The 16,875-nt window shown below is 39.6% G+C and overlaps 2 protein-coding genes across 10 annotated transcripts in view; one reads left to right on the forward strand and one right to left on the reverse strand.

The window, feature by feature from the left end:
* The window catches only part of dcaf6 (ddb1 and cul4 associated factor 6), a 169,998-nt gene extending 165,621 nt beyond the window's left edge, over positions 1 to 4,377 (forward strand). For 4 of the 6 annotated variants that reach the window (XM_073045489.1, XM_073045490.1, XM_073045487.1 and 1 more), the window contains one exon: positions 3,907 to 4,377. In XM_073045489.1, the coding sequence (XP_072901590.1) occupies positions 3,907 to 3,965 (59 nt within the window). In that variant the 3' untranslated portion in view covers positions 3,966 to 4,377. The remainder of the gene's footprint in view (positions 1 to 3,906) is intronic. The other 2 variants (XM_073045491.1, XM_073045493.1) reach the window with 1 other exon arrangement.
* The window catches only part of gpr161b (G protein-coupled receptor 161b), a 53,177-nt gene that overhangs the window by 17,236 nt on the left and 19,066 nt on the right, over positions 1 to 16,875 (reverse strand). For 3 of the 4 annotated variants that reach the window (XR_012098923.1, XM_073045496.1, XM_073045495.1), the window contains exons 4-6: positions 16,506 to 16,610; positions 15,482 to 15,601; positions 10,597 to 10,918 (exon numbers count right to left, since the gene is read on the reverse strand). Coding sequence is in view for 3 of the 4 variants with exons in the window: in XM_073045496.1 (XP_072901597.1) it covers positions 10,638 to 10,918; positions 15,482 to 15,601; positions 16,506 to 16,610 (506 nt within the window). In the remaining variant the exon portion in view is untranslated. Of the gene's footprint in view, positions 1 to 9,625; positions 10,919 to 15,481; positions 15,602 to 16,505; positions 16,611 to 16,875 lie in introns of those variants that run through there. The other variant, XM_073045494.1, reaches the window with a different exon arrangement.

Below are 16,875 nucleotides of genomic sequence, written 5' to 3' on the forward strand. Positions count from 1 at the left end.
TTTGTGGCCATTAGACACTACACCAAGAGTGAGCAGTTTTTAAAATAATGCCAGTTGTATGTGTTTGTGGAAGAGCTTGTTCAAAAAGCAGTGATTTTTGTCAGTGATAAGTGGCAAGAAATGTGCAGTAAGACAATTCAGAGTTATGTGGCTCACTGTGGTTTTAAGCATTTAGGCTAGATGTCAGACATAATTAAGAGTGAAAATGAAATGATTTCAGTACTTCAAGTTAAGAACAATGAAGAATTTTAAGGTACAGGCAGTCCCCGAGTTATGAACGTCTGACTTACAAACAACTCGTACTTACGAACGGAGGGAGGAGAATGCCGTCCGCCATTAAGTCGGATCACAACGCCATCAGCCATTTTAAGTCGTTGCCATTGACACTGTTTTGAGTGTGTAACATTGTATTTGGCTTAAATATTTCTTAGCAAGATTCACCCTGAACCCCCCCCCCCCCCTTTCCAGTCAGCACCACCCCCACTTGGCCCATTTAACCTGTCTCAGTGCGGGTGGACTTTAGGACCTGGGGCAGCAGAGGACCCGCGGCTGTTGCTGAATCTGCAGTCCATTGACGGAAAACGATCACAATTGAAAATGAAGTGGAAATAATAAAGCGATTGGAAAGAGGTGAAATGCCACCAGTCACTGGAAAAGCGTTAGGCTATAGTCGGTCAACAATCGGAACGATTTTAAAGGATACAGGTAAAGGATAAAGTGAGAATAATGGAGCATGTGAAAGGCCCTGTCCCGATGAAAGCTACAATTATTACTAAGCAACGCAGTGGTTTAATTATTGAAATACATACATTTCTTAAGTATTTAATATGCATAGGAAGGTAAAATATATACTATATACTAAGACAAACATTTGACTAATTGACACTAAATAATATCTGATGTACCTGTTCCGACTTATGTACAAATCCGACTTAAAGACTGACTCAGGAACGGAACTCGTTCGTAACTCGGGGACTGCCTGTATTGTATTACAATAAAAATGAAGATTGAGGATGCAATTGTTGATAGCATTGTATGAAGTCAGTGTGCTATTTACACTAGGTGCCTGCACTGATGTTCATTTATTGTCAAGCAAAAGAACGCAACAGCGTACACTGGATGAACTATTAGGATCAAATACAGTTTTCTAGTACTGTAATAGTGTTCTAATTCATTCTATATTTCATATAAATAGAGGATTTGTTACTCAGTTAAATGGTAGTTTGTCTTATTTATACCTTTTTAATTATTTCCATTAAACTTCAGCTAATTGGGAAAGCTGCTTAATTGAGCCAAAATGTACTGGTCCTGATATGTCCCAATTAATCAGAATCCACTGTATATTGTGGATGACAGTTTGTTCAAAAGCAGGATAAGGGTGATTCTTTAATTAGGATAACTTTTCTGTTCCTGGGGTAGATTTTCAAGAAAAAAATAGCTTTTTATAAAAACAAGTACTGTAGTTTTAAAAGTACAGTAACTCTAAACTTTTTTCAGTAAGCTTCATAAATGTTTTCTTAATTGTTAAATGAGTTAAAAACTTGAATGTGCCAGAATTTCACGATTTTGGGCCTGTCCCTTACCCAGACTCTGTAACTTTGTCTTCAAAATAAAATATTAATAATTATTATATTCATGAAACTTTTAGTTTGTATTTTCTCACAAGAACTTTTAAAACACATGTCAAATTCATATCAGTTATTTTTTATGACAAAGAACCACTGTCCCCAACACTTCTGACATTACCAACACACAAGCCATTTTAGAGACCTGTCAAGTTTTTTCAGACAACTATTTACGTGGTTGCTATGGACATGCGAATTGACAGGGGAGCACGTGGCTGTCATAGCAGAAGAATAGAATATAAAAGCATTTGATGGCTCTGGGGCCTATATTCACTACAATTCAGAAGAATGAGGGGTGACCTCATTGAAACCTATGGAATGGTGAAAGGCCTTGATAGAACGGATGTGGAAAGGATGTTTCTTATGGTGGGAAAGTCTAAGACCAGAGGACAGTCTCAGAATAGAGAGGTGTCCTTTTAGAATGGCGATGAGGATGAATTTCTTTAGCCAGAGAGTGGTAAGTCTGTGGAATTCTTTGCCACAAGCAGCTGTGATTGGTCAGGGCATGAAGGGATTTGGGGAAAAGGCAGAAGATTGGGACAGAGGAAAATTGGGTCAATCAAATTGGAAAACTGGCGAAGAAGACTCGACAGGCCAAATGGCCTAATTCTGCTCCTATATCTTAAGGTCTTATGGTCAAAGATTGACTTTTTAAATGTCCAGAAATGTGAGTAATTTAATGATTTCTACCTCCTGATATAAGAGTGTGTTCATTATGTATCATTAGGAGTTACTATTTGAGTGTTTTAACTTAGAAATAAATAACTTCACTTTACTTCTGTATATGTAAATTACACTTACAAGGTAGCTATCCAGTCAAGTTAGCAAGTGTGAGACTTAACCAACTTATTCTTTAAAAAGTGAGAAATGTAATTCCCATCACATCTTTACCATCACACAACTAGCAATGAAGTTGTCAAGATAGCCCAAAGACATCAGTGGACAGATCAAAAAAATACAGAGACACAATTAAAGACCCAGTGAAATATCAGCAGAACCTTGAAAGAGAGAGATACAAAAAAAGGAGACAGGAAAACTTAAGATGATCTCACAATTACCAAACCGTGAACAGCTGATAGTGGAGAGTTAATCAAAGAAACGAGGTCTGCTGATAAGACGGGCAGTACAAAGTTTTATAGCAGAGAATACCATGCCAGAATCTCGTAGGCGAGCAACAGCAACAAAATGATCTCCATCTACCTGAGGCTTCACCCATGCACTAATGGAGACTAAGAAGGTGCTTTAAATTTCAAGTGCTTCTTTTTTCCCAGTGTTGTTGAGATTTCTGTGAATGTTTTATAAGTGTAACTGATTTTAAAAAGTGTGTAGAGGGCTCAGTAAATGTTTTGTCAGTGTGTTTTTAAAGAAAAGTGTTCTATTTTATGGACAGTTGAAAAATAATGATCTCTATAATGTTTAAAATTTGAATTGCTGCTTATTCCAGAGTTGGAGAGTGTTAGGCAGATGTTCTGTAAGCATTTTTTTAGCAAGACTAGACAATGCCTGTTTTCTCACTGCCTGCCTTAAAAATCGGTTATGGAATTTTGATAAAAAGTGCAGACTGTAAGGATGTATTTTGAATTGTAAGTGTTGTTTCTTGATGGACAGATGTTTTGTCAGAGTTAACGTTAAACTAAAGCCATTGTTTGTCAATGTCAAATATTTTGTCATTACCATTACAGTGCACATTTTGTTGGGAAGTAAAGTTTTGTTTAGTAATATTGATCTAAACTCATTTTCTGGACTCAGTGCTTTGATGCAAAAATCAGTATTCTGTCAAAAGATTAAAGTTCCAATAGTTTCATTGTTTATCCAAGGAAAATATTGACATGCATAAGTAAATACGTCTCAAAAATATATTCTGAATGTACTTAAAATTAGTTAAAACAGATTTATTAAAGGGTATGGATTATATTTGCAGGATTGACTTTCAAATCTTTCTTTGTCATTTAAAAAAAAATTAAATTCAGTATTTTGATGGTGTAATGGTAATAACACACATCCATGAAAACTCTGCAAAAATGTTTAAAGGTTGATCAATGCCAAAATTTGGTTTTCATTCCAGAGCCTAAAATAAAGGTATAACATAACTAAAACAGTTTTAAGAAATTATTTTTAAAATTTCTAGTGAAGTGTCCTTAATTGAAGGATCACCCATAAATATTAATTGTTTGAACATTGTTTTAACAACCTTTCTGTTTTATGAAATCTTTCTGAATAGACTGTAAACTAGTATGACTTTAAATAATGAAACAAATATCTAATGTCTTGTATTACACAGATCGGTTGGAAGGTGACCGTTCAGAAGGCTCTGGCCAAGAGAATGAAGATGATGAATAACTGTTCAGATTAAAAAAAAAAGCATCAAGAAATTTGTATTACAGAAAATTTAGTATATTTTCCCTACAAAGCCTTAGTGTTATTTTAGTTCCTTTTCTGGAAAAAAGGGTACATTTAATATGAATATTTCTTTGTGCAAAATGTGTGCATGAATTAGGATGAGAAAGGTGGGAAAGAATAAGCAAGTTGCTTTTAATTATTATGTTCTGTGGATGAGATGCTTGGAGGTTTCAAGTGCAATATTATCTAATGTGCAACTGTATGTGTTTGGATCAGTGTTTTGAGTGTGAAGATTAAAAAAAACACTAGTAAGAGGGTTAAGATGAAACCTTTCTAAACTTGTTGTTATGCATGTATGCTGAGGGGGGAAAATTCATTAAAGTTTTTGGTTGTTTAAAAAAATACTGGTTTGTTAGTTGGTGCTCCAAAACTCAGAATTACAGTACATTTTTTTTTCTTGTGACCTATGAAAATCTACTCTACTAATAAAAGGTTGAATTCCTCTGGACTAGCTGATGATGGGAGCTTGAACTCAGGCTCACTGACTCCTCAGTCCTTGTGCTTCCTCACATGGATATCTGATACCAGGACCCATTGACCTGAGACAGCCTGATACCCACTGATTTTCTTCATCACCCATTGACGTCACTGACCTTTAAGTGCAGATTGAAGGCCTAGAATTTCCATGACTTTTATCACACATCCACGTTGTGGGACTTAAAGTGTGGAGCAGAGGCCTGAACACTAGTCTTCAAATGCAGAGTGGAGGCTTAGACTCCGACCTGTCCCTAAAGCCCAACCTGACAACTCCCTTCTCTGTCCTCAAAACTATTATTGTAAATCTGAGCCACAACCTCAAAAGAAATGTCAGCTTGGCAGGACATTTTCTCTTCAAGTACATATATTATCAAAGAATGTATAAATTATACAACCTTCATTTGCTTGTTCACAAATAGCCACAAGGCAAGAAACCTGGAAGAACCCAACTTAAAGAAAAAAAGGAATAATAAAAATAAAAGACCAACACCTGATGCACAAGAGAAGTAATTACTGATAGCACTTTCCTAACATGGAGAAGGTAACATGGCATATACCAAATACAAAAATAAAGATGAGAAAGTCTGCAGATGTTGGAAATCCAAAGCAACACACATGAAATGTTGGAGGAACTCAGCAGGCAGCTTCTATGGAAATGAATAAACAGTTGGTGTTTCAAGCCAAGACCCTTCTGGACTGGAAACATAGGGGGAAGATGGTTAGATAGGTGATAGATGAAGCCAGGTGGGTAGGAAAGGTAAAGGACTGGACAGAAAGTAATCTTCAGGAGAGAAGAGTAGACCATAAGAGAAAGGAGGAGGGGATGCAGGGGGGAGGTAAGAGACCCAAGTGGGGAGGGGGAAATCAATATTTATGCTATCAGGTTGGAGAGTATCCAGCAGAATATAAGATGTTACTCCTCTACCCTGAGGGTGGCCTTATCATGGCACAAGAGAATGCCATGAACTGACATGTCAAATCAGGAATGGAATTGAAATTAAACTGTTTTGCCACTGGGAAGTTCCACTTTTGGTGGAGAGAGCAGAGCGGTCTACGAAGCGGTCCCCTAGTTTTAATGTGTAGATGAGGCCACATCAGGAGCACCGGATACAATGGACAACCCAACAGATTTGCAGGTGAAGTATTCCCTCACCTGGAAAGATCAAATACAACATGCCAGTCAATCACTATGTTGATAAGTATTTCTAACATGTAAGACCATAAGATATAGGAGCAGAATTAGGCCATTTGGCCCATTGAGTCTGCTCTGCCATTCCAAAATAGCTGATCCAATTTTCTTCTTAGCCCCAATCTACTGCCCTCTCTCTGTATCCCTTCATGCCCTAACCAATCAAGAATCTATGTATATTTAAGGTAGAAGCTGATAAAGACTTAGCCTCCACAGCTGCTTGTGGCAAGGAATTCCATAGATTCACCATTCTGGCTAAAGAAATACCTCGTCTCTGTCTGAAAAGGACACCCCTCTATTTTGAGGTTGTGCCCACTGGGCTTTGACTCTCCCATCACAGGAAACATCCTCTCCACATCCACTCTATCAAGGCCTTTCACCATTCCATATATTTCAATGAGGTCACCCTCAATCATCTGAATTCTATTGCATACAGGCCCAGAGCCATCAAACACTCTTCATATGACAAGCATTCAATCCTGGAATCATTTTCAATGAACCTACTTTGGACCCTCTCCAGTTTCAGCATATCCTTGCAACAAAAGTTGGGGGTGTTGTGGATAGTCTTGGAGGGTTGTTAGAGGGTACAGCAGGACATCGATAAGATGCAGAACTAGGCTGAGAAGTGGCAGATGGAGTTTCAACTCAGGTAAGTGTGAAAAGGTTCATTTTAGTAGGTCAAATTTGAAGACTATAATAATGGTGGTGTGGAGGATCAGCGAGATCTTGGAGTCCATGTCCATGATACACTCAAAGCTGCTGCGCAGGTTGACAGTGTTGTTAAGAAGGCATATGGTGTGTTAGCCTTCATCAATTGTGGGACTGAGTTCAAGAACTGTGAGGTAATGTTACAGCTACATAAGACCTTAGTTGGATCCCATTTGGAGTACTGTGTTCAGTTCTGGTCACCTCATTACAGGAAGGGTGTGGATACTATAGAGAGAGGGCAGAGGAGATTTACAAGGATGTTGCCTGGATTGGAGAGCATGCGTTATGAGAATAGGTTGAGTGAACTTTTGACCTTTTCTCCTTAGAGTGACGGAGGATGAGAGGTGACCTGTTAGAGGTGTATAAGATGATCAGAGGCTTTTTCCCAGGGCTGAAATGGCTAACAAGAGGGGGGCATAATTTTAAGGTGGTTGAAAGTGGGCATAAGGGGATGTCAGAGTCAAGTTTTTCACACGGAGTGGTGGGTGCTTGAAATGCATTACCCACACGTTGTAGAGGTGGATACAATAGGGTCTTTTAAGAGACTCTTAGATAGGTACATGGAGCTTAGAAAATTAGAGGGCTATGCAGTAGGGAAAGTCACGGCAGCTTCCAGAGTAGGTTACATGGTCAGTACAACATTGTGGGCTGAAGGGCCTGTAATGTGCTATAGATCTTCTATGTTTCTATCCTTTTGAAAGTAAGGGACCCAAAACTGCTCACAATGCTCCAACTGAGGCCTCACCAGTGACATATAAAGTCTTACTATTACATCCTTGCTTTTATATTGTAGTCCTCTTGAATGAATGCTAACATCGCATTTGCCTTCCTCACCACAGACTTAAACTGCAAAGCAACATTTAGGGACTCCCCAGTCCCTTTGCACCTCAGTGTTTTGTATTTTCTCTCCATTTAGAAAATAGTCAACACTTTCATTTCTTCTACCAAAGTGCATGACCATACACTTCCCGACACTGTGTTCCATCTGTCAGTTCTTTACCCATTCTCCTAATCTAAGTGCTTCTGCAGCCTCTACTTCCTCGAAACTATCTGCCCCTTCAACTACTTTCATATCATCTGCAAACTTTGCAATAAAGCCATCAATTCCATCATCCAAATCATTGACATATAACATAAAAAGAATTGGTCCCAACACAGACCCCTGTGGAACACCACTGGTGACTGGCAACCAACCAGAAAAGGCCCCCTTTATTCCCACTCATTGCCTTCAGCCAATCAGCAACTGCTTTATCCATGCTAGAATTTTTCCTGTAATACCATGGGCTTGTAGCTTGTTAAGCAGCCTCATGTGGCACCTTGCCAAAGGCCTAAAATCAACTGATTCTCCTTTGTCTATCCTGCTTGTTATTTCTTCAAAGAACTCCAATAGATTTGACAGGCAAGATTTTCCCTTGAGGAATCCATGCTGACTACAGCCTGTTTTATCCTGTGCCACCAAGTACTCTGAGATCTCATCCTTAATAATCGACTCCAACATCTTCCCAACCACTAACATCATACTAACTGGCCTATAATTTCCTTTCTTCTGTCTCTCTCCCTTCTTGAAGTGTGAAGTGATATTTGCAATTTTCCAGACTATTCCAGAATGTGGTGATTCTTGAAAGATCATTACTAATGCCTTCACAATCTCTTCAGCCATCTCCTTTAGAACCCTGGGGTGTACACCATCTGGTCCAGCTGACTTATCTACCTTCAGATCTTTCAGTTTCCCAAGAGCCTTATCTCCAGTTATGGTAACTTCACACACTTCATAATCTCAGACACCTAAAACTTCCACCATACTGCTATTGTCTTCCACAGTGAAGACTGATGCAAAATATTTATTTACTTTGTGCACCATTTCCTTGTACCCCATTACTACCTCTCCAGCATTGTTTTCCAGTGTCCAGTATCCATTCTTGCCTCTGTTTTACACTTCATGTATATGAAGTAACTTTTGGTATTCTCTTTAATATTACTGGCTAGCTTATTCCATCTTTACCTTCTTAATGACTTTTTCAGTTGTCTGCTGTTGGTTTTTAAAAGCTTCCCAATCCTCTACTTCCCCACTAATTTTTGCTCTATTATATGCCCCCTCTCTCTGGCTTTTTTGTTGGCTTTGACAGTTGTGTCATCTTTCCTTTAAAATACTTCTTCCTCGTTGGGATGAATATATCCTGTGCCTTACAAATTGCTTCCAGAAATTTCAGCTCTGCCATCATCCCTCCCAGTGTTCTTTTCCAATCAATTCTGGCCAACTCTTCTCTCATGCCACTGTAATTCCGTCTTTTCCACTATGATACTGAGACATCTAACTTTAGCTTCTCCTTCATAAACTTCAGTGTGAATTTGATGCACTTTCCCTTAAGGGTTATTTTATCTTAAGCTCTCTAATCAATTTCATTTCACTGTACAACACCCAATCCAGAATAGCTGATCCCCTAGTGGGAACCACAAGCAGCTCTAAAAAGCCATATCATAGGCACTCCAGCAATTTCCGCTCCTGTAATCCAGCACCAACCTGATTTTCCCAATCTATCTGCATATTGAATTTCCCCATGGCTATTGTAACTTTGCCCTTTTGGCATGCATTTTCTATCTCCCACTGTAATTTGTAGATCACATCCTTACTACTGTTTGGGGTCTGTATACCACATTCATCAGGGTCTTCTTGCCCTTTCAATTTCTTAGCTCTATCCACGATGATTCAACACCTTCTGACCCTATATCACCTCTCTCTAATGATTTGTTTCAATTTTTTAACCAACAAATGCCACCCTTTCTGCCTTCCTACCTGTCCTTTTGATACAATGTGTCTCCTTGGACATTGAACTCACAGCTATAATCTTTCAGCCATGATTCAGTGATGCCTACAACATCGTACAAGCCAATCTGTAGCTGTGCTGCAAGTTCATCTTTCTTATCTGTACAGTGTGTAATATTCCAATATAACACCTTCAGTCCTGTATTCACCCCTTTTGATTTTTATATTGCAATATGTTTATCACTATCTTCTTATCCTATCTAATAATATTGTCCAGGATCTCTAATGCTCATTACGTAGCAAATAAAACTATATTTATACTTAACTAGACTCCAGCTATTCTTGATACTCTCCAACAGCCAAATATGCAACTCCACCTTTCTTCAGGTGCTCTCAGTGCACCTGACACCAAGTACAAGCATAGTAAGATACCAAAATAAGTTAAAGCTATTGGAAGATGTGTTAATATAACTTGTTCAGGTTTATTTTAATATAAAACATGGCAATGGCAATTTGTCATTTGTTTTAACTTACAAATCTTAATTACATTTTAGTTTGATATACACGATTCAGACACCAGTTGTCCAAATTTTAAAAAAAATTAACAAGCACATGGCTTAGAGATGTGAACAATTGACAGTGAGTAATTGCTATATAGTACAAGCACACCTACTATCATTGGAAGGCAGAACTATAATGCTCAGCAATGTGTAGTTTTGGCTTTTCCTATCTGATCTTACACATTTCCACAGGCATCCAAAACCCTTGGTGACAGAGGTATTGATTTTTTTAAAATATTACAAAACCTTTTAAAGGGAAATCAAACAGTACCTCTAGTTCATACATTTCATACACATCTCAAAACAGGCCTTAAAAGAATGCACAACCCACATGTTAACTAAAACCAACCATTAAGCTGAAACTCACAGAGAAACTGCTCTTGCACATACGAAAGAACTAATAATTGACACAGTCTCCGCATTCTTTCTTTGCCCCTTTCCAGCACCCCAAACACCTTCACCATAATTTTTGTTTGGAACAGAGACTGAGGCTCAAGACATGGAATTACATAATTTTTAATGAACTTACCTTCATGAAAAACCTGCTGCTGAAGCCAGCCGACTAAATTTCATCCGCAATATAGCAGGCATTGACACTGCTAGCAACTGTCACTACTAAAATGAAAAATATTTATTTTCTAGAATTAGTACAACTGCACAAACTTAAAGGAAAGGAGCATTTCATTCTGTATGTCACCACCAAATTGTTAGCACTAACTAGAAGATGGGCGCTAACTTTGGCTTCCCCCATTTTTTATATCTTTCAGCTGTTTGAATTTTTTGCCTATAATTTTATACATCAATATTTGAATAATTGTACAACAAATGAAGGCATATTAACAGGATATTTTAAGCCTCAGCCAAGTAACATACCAGAAATAAACGCACTGCCTTCCCTACACTGTACGTTTGCTTTAGTCCTCCAGAGCATTCTCTTCCTCTGTGCCGTCGTTAACAATTCCTTCATCTATACTCTCCAGCCTCAATCTCTGATCTGCAGAGATTTTGTTTCCTTTGCTGGTACCTCCAGGTACAGTTTTAATAACTGTAAACAGATCACCAGGCAAACAACTTTCCCCAAATAGGCTCATTTTGGCATCCATTTCAATAGCTTTGGCCAAACTGGCGGCAAAATGGTCCAGGGTTTTGTGAACATCAGCTTTGATTTGCAGGACTGAAGAATGGTCAACCTCCTCTGCGAAAGGAACAAAATAAGATTTTAAATTTTTAACTAAAGTGCAAGCTACAATTTTTTTAAACTTATAATTTTCCCCTCCCCAGCTGAAGGCCTTTCTGCAATATTATTCCAATGTATTGTGTCCTTCACCACCTCATACTTGCCCAGTGTAGAAAATGGACTAACCACTGGAAGAAAGTACATTGTAAATGCTCTCCATAGCTCATGAAATCTAAACAGGGCCTGATGAATGCTAAAATAGGGAGAGGTACAGGTTCTTTAGGTTTGCAGCAAGAAGGGACTATAAATTTTTAAGGAGTTGGATTTCACCAAATCCCTCCAGGACTCTGACCACCCTGGGCTATGCCAGCATAGCATGAACTATGCCAAAAATAGCAAACACAAGAAATTCTGCAGAAGCTAGAAATCCAAAGCAACACACACAAAATGCTGGAGAAACTCAGCAAGTTAGGCAGCATCTATGGAAATGAAGTTAACGTTTCAGGCTGAGACCCTTCTTCAGGACTGGAAAGGAAACGGAAAGATACTAGATTAAAAAGGTGGGAGTGTAAGGAGGATTGCTAGGTGATAGGTGAAGCCAGGTGGATAGGAAAGGTAAAAGACTGGAGAGGAATGAATCTGCTAGGAGAGCAGAGTGGACCATAGGAGAAAGGAAAGGAGGAAGAGCACCGGGGGAGGTGATATACAGGTGAGAAGAGGTAGGAAGCCAGAGAGGGCAAGAGTAGAAGTAGGAAGGGAAGGGAAAAATAACTTTTACCAGAAGGAGAAATCGACATTCACAATATCAACTTGGAGGCTACCCAGACAGAATATAAGGTGTTGCTCCTCCACCTTGAGGGTGCCCTCATCGTAGCACAAGAGGAGGCCATGGACCAACATGTGAACAGGAATGGGAATCAGAATTAAAATGCTGGGCCACCAGAAGTTCTGTATTGGTGGACGGAGCAGAGGTGCGCAGGAAAACAGTCAACTTACGACCAGTACCACTAATTGGGTGACACTGGATACAACAGATGACACCAGCAGATTCACAGGTGGCATGCTGCCTCACGTGGAAGGACTGTTTGAATGCAGGTGAGGGAAGAGTCGAATGGTTTGGTGTAGCACTTTGCTACTTGCAGGGTTAAGTGCTGGGAGGGACAAACGGATAAGGGAATCACAGAGGGAGTTTTGGGGGGTGAGGATGGAGGTAAAGATGAGTTTAGTGGTAGAATCCCTTTGGAGATGGCAGAAGTTGCAGAGAATGACGTGTTGGATGTGGAGGCTCATGGGATGGTAGATAAGGACAAGAGGAACTCTATCCCTGTTAATGCGGTGAGAAGATGGGGTGAGCGCAGATGTTTGGGGAATGGAGGACATGCAGGTGAGGGCAGCATCAATGGTGGAGGAAGGGAAACACTGTTCTTTGAAGGATGGCATCTCTGGTGTCCTGGAAAGTCACAGGAACAAATGTAGCAGAGACGATGGAACTGAGAAAAGGGAATAGCACTTTTACAGGAGACGGTGTGAAGAGATATAGTCAAAATAGCCATAAGAATTGGTTAAAAAAATAGTGAGGCTGATCAGCACTACATATAATTGCACCTGACAAGAGCAAGAGAGGATAATTACCCCACAAATTCCATGAAAATATGTCAGAGAAAAATTCTCATCAAACTTTAATGGAAGCAAAGAGTGAAGAGAATAATAATGCCAACATGCAAAAAAAAATCCCCTAACTTATTTTCCCGGAGTCCAGAAACTGCACGCAGTTTAGTGCTATGAGAGGAGAAACCATATAATTATTAATCCACCGGCCAAACACATGATGCCAGGATATAATTACGAATAAGTACGGTCATGAATGGATTGAATATTGATTTTTTCTTTCATTTGATCAGAGAGAGCAAACACACATTTGTAATGGGGAGGAATGTCTGATAAATCAGTTGGATTTTTGTTTTAATGAAGACATTGCTGAAGTCCCTCTTAAGAGACAAATGGCTAAAATTAAAATTCACGGATATTAACCCGACTACAAATTTGCCATGTGGCAGAAGATAGAGAATTGTGGAAAGGGAAGATATTCAGATTAGTAGGATGTGATTATTCCTAGAGCCAGAATTATTTAGTCAACACATCTATCAACAGGTTCCTTAAGTTTGTCATAGCTGGGGAGTGTAGCAGGATAAGCTCCCACTACCCATTAGATGTTCTTAACTTTGTGCATCTGAAATAACCTCTGACAGGAGACTAAGCCTGGCAGAACCATCTCTACTGTCAGGAGAAGGGACAAAGGCAGGTTACTGGTTACTAGTTTTAGTTTCAGGCAGAGGGGGTTCATCAGTCATGGTTAGCAGCTAAGAGAAGGAAAACTCTGATCTCAGATCTCCACTGTCTTGTGGCTATACCCACTCATGGGGAAGGCTTTGGGAGGAAAAGTCTGGACCTGGAGTCCCTAAGGAAGTCCTATGTTCAGTGCTGACTGGCAATTCCTACGATGCCGCTGGTGCCAAACTGTGTTGGTCTCTGGTGCTCCCTTGGATTAATCATTGCGTGGAGAGCGGAGCCTGCTACATGGACAACAGTTTGCTCTCTATATTGTACTGCCCTGGCTTGTATATACACAGAAAACTAGGATGCATCATCCATGGTCAATCCTGACCATCAGAGAACCTTACATACAACATGATATATAGCTTCCGATACGGCCTCCTCTACATGGGGGACCACGTCATTGAGCACCTCCGCACCATCTGCCAAAAACGGGACTTCGCAGTGGCCAGACATTTTAATTCTGAATCCTATTCCAATGTGTCGGTCCATGGCCTCGCCTTGTACTAAGATGAGGCCATCCTCAGGGTGGAGGAGGAGCACTATATATTCTGTCTGGGTACCCTCCAACTTGAAGGCATGAATATTGATTTTTCCTTCTGGCAAATAAATCTACTCCCACCTTCCTCCTCTATTCCCCACTCTGTCGTTTTACTTCTTCTTACCTGCCTGTTACTTCCCCCGGGGTCCACTCTCCTCTCCTATCAGATTCCTTCCCCTCCAGCCCCACCTGGATTCACCTATCACCCTCTAGATAGCACCTTTCCCCTCCCCCGCCCCCACCTTTTACTTCTGGCATCTTCCCCCTTCCTTCTCAGTCCAGAAAAAGGCTCTCATTCCGAAAAGTTTATTCATTTCCATAGATGCTGCCTGACCTGCCGAGTTCTTCCACACACTTTGTGTGTGTTGCCATGAATATATTAGGTTTGTTTTCTTCAGCATAGTGGAGTCTAGGAGAGTTACCTAATAGAGGGGCTTAGAAAGAGGTTGGTGGTGAGAAACATTTAGGTGTCTAAAACTGAATGGCATGGGTTTAAAGTAAGAGGTCAGATCATCTGAGGAAGAACTTCTTCATCCAGAGGTTGCTAGGATCTGGAACGTTGCTTGGGTTCGGGGGTTGGAAGTGGCTACTCATACATTAAAGAAATATGCCAATGAGCATTACAATTGCCGAGATAGAGAAGGCTATGGAGTAGGTGCTTGCAATTGGGAGAAGTATAGACAGACATGGACATCGTGGGCTAAAGGACCAGTTCCTATGTTGCTTGACTCTGAAACGAAAGCAGTACTCAACAGAATCCCAGAGATAATAGGACAACATTTTCAAGGTACAATGAAGAAATTATGGCATAGATAGAAACTAATTGTCAGTATGGGGGTTGAGGACAAGACAATGTTGTCTATGACCTAAACAGGACTTTTCTAAGTGATGGAAAATAATGAAATATATATGAAATTATATATGAAATTCAAAACCCTTCCACAAAGGGCAAATAATGCAAGGTCAATTGTTAATACAGTTAATCAATCATGCACATAAAATTAAGAAGAAAATGGTAGTTACATGGAACTAGTACACAGGTCAGCCACGGGCTCAGTCAATGGCACAAGAGGCTTGTGGATTAATCGGTCTATTTCTATTCCTAGTTTCCAAAATATTGGAACCAATATAGACTGGGTATGGTACATATCCATACTCTGCCCTTCACGTGGCAATTTTTTAATGAGCTCTCCTGTAAACTGTACCACTTTACTGGTACCACTTGCTTGGCATGCAAGGTTCCAAACCAGCCACCTTGGCTTCACTGGTTCAAACTTTCTCTTCAGAAAACTTACTAATAGCTAAAGCAGAGAATTGGCCACCGTTGAAAATCAATCAGCCAGCCTCCTGGCTCATAATGAAATCCAGAGCACTACGAACGGAAACTGCTCCTACCAAGCTACAGCTACACTGTTTACCAGCAGTATAAGCAAAGAACCATTACAGGACTTGGTGATGGCAGGTTAGATGGTTTCAGCTGTTTAAAATCTACAGTGCTTCTACCTTATTAAAGCCCCTAACCTTAAACACTGGTGACTGCTTTAAGTCCATTGGGAAATAATGCACATTTGATCCATAGCAGACATAAATTATGTATTTCTTAATTGCCTGAGATGGACACTCGCATGTTATTATGGATTTTGCACAAGTGATTAAATGAGTCACTAAAGGAAGAAGCTCAGAAAAGAAACTACTTCTATAAATACCTTGTGACTCTGGAAGTTCACCAATTGTCACAGAACTCCGTCTTCTGTTTGGATAGTTGTTGTGGCATGAATAATGAGTTCCATCTGAACTGAAATCTTCCAAAAGCATGACATCAGTGCCTAAAATATGGGTTGTGAAAAGATATGATTAGGTCTGTTATGTCACTACACAACATGAGAACAAAGCTTTCTGTAAATTACGTATTAGAATAAATCTAAAGCATGCACAATAAATCACAGTTCCTTACAAATACGTATTCCACACTTTTTGAGAAGAACTGACTAGCTGTGAAAGGACTGTCTGCCTGGATTGCTTGTGGAACTATTGTACTCTTCAGCTGGAACTGAAGTAGGCCCTACATTTAGAATAGAATTATTGGACTACACTTCTGAAAATGTAACACTCTTTAAGTGCTGCACTGAACTGCCCAAGTGGATTAAAATCCTTTGGTTCTGAAGAATGGTTATGACTATTATTATATAGATTATACTTTGAACCATTAACGTGGGCCCCTTATTAATCTGAGCTCTCCAGGAACTGAGATGACATGGCATTAGATTAGACCAAGCCTTGAAAGTGAAAACATGACATATTAACCCACTTAAAAGGCTACTGGGATTCTATGATCACTATCTTTGTCTCAGGAAATTACAGGCCAAGGAACTGAATAAGGAACAAATTGCCTGTTTCAAAGGATATCAAATTCAAGCTACTTCAGAATCAAATCAATCTTTAATTTACATGCCCCAACACATTACAGAAACTTGAGTGTGACACTGCATGCTCCTGGAGTATTTCCTTACATATCTTCCAGACAGTACATGCAGAAATTCTTAATTACAAATCTTAGAAAGCAAGCAAAATCACATTCTGAGAACAATTCTGTCTAACAGAGAAGTCTGATTAGAAACCTTATGATTTTACTAGATGTAATGGTACACTTAAAAATGTTTTGGGAGATTATAGAAAACATGTAATGTGCATGTTAAGCGACCTTCACCTTAACATATTAGGAACAATTACCTGAATCCTGAGAGAAGCTAAATCCGGTGTCACCAGTACTACTGCTATGACCCAGTGATTGTCCACCAGCCATCAGGGCTGTGAGATGGGGGGACAGTCCCAAATCTGTCCAAGAACAAACAGAACAAACACATTTATTCCTTCCATTTTCATACAAGATTTTAAAATCAAGCCTTTTATATATGCACACAATCCATTTTATAATCCACCCTACAGCTATTGATCTCCTTATTTATTCAGTAATTCATTGTAGAATTTGAAATTAACAGCAGCAATGGTGCGAAGCCGTAGAGACCAGGATCCTAACCGCACACCATCGCCACTGTATTTTACCAAGACAGACAACTAGCATCATTCTTCCTCCACAAAA

Source organism: Hemitrygon akajei, chromosome 5 (genome assembly GCF_048418815.1).
Source record: "Hemitrygon akajei chromosome 5, sHemAka1.3, whole genome shotgun sequence".
Classification (NCBI taxonomy): domain Eukaryota; kingdom Metazoa; phylum Chordata; class Chondrichthyes; order Myliobatiformes; family Dasyatidae; genus Hemitrygon; species Hemitrygon akajei.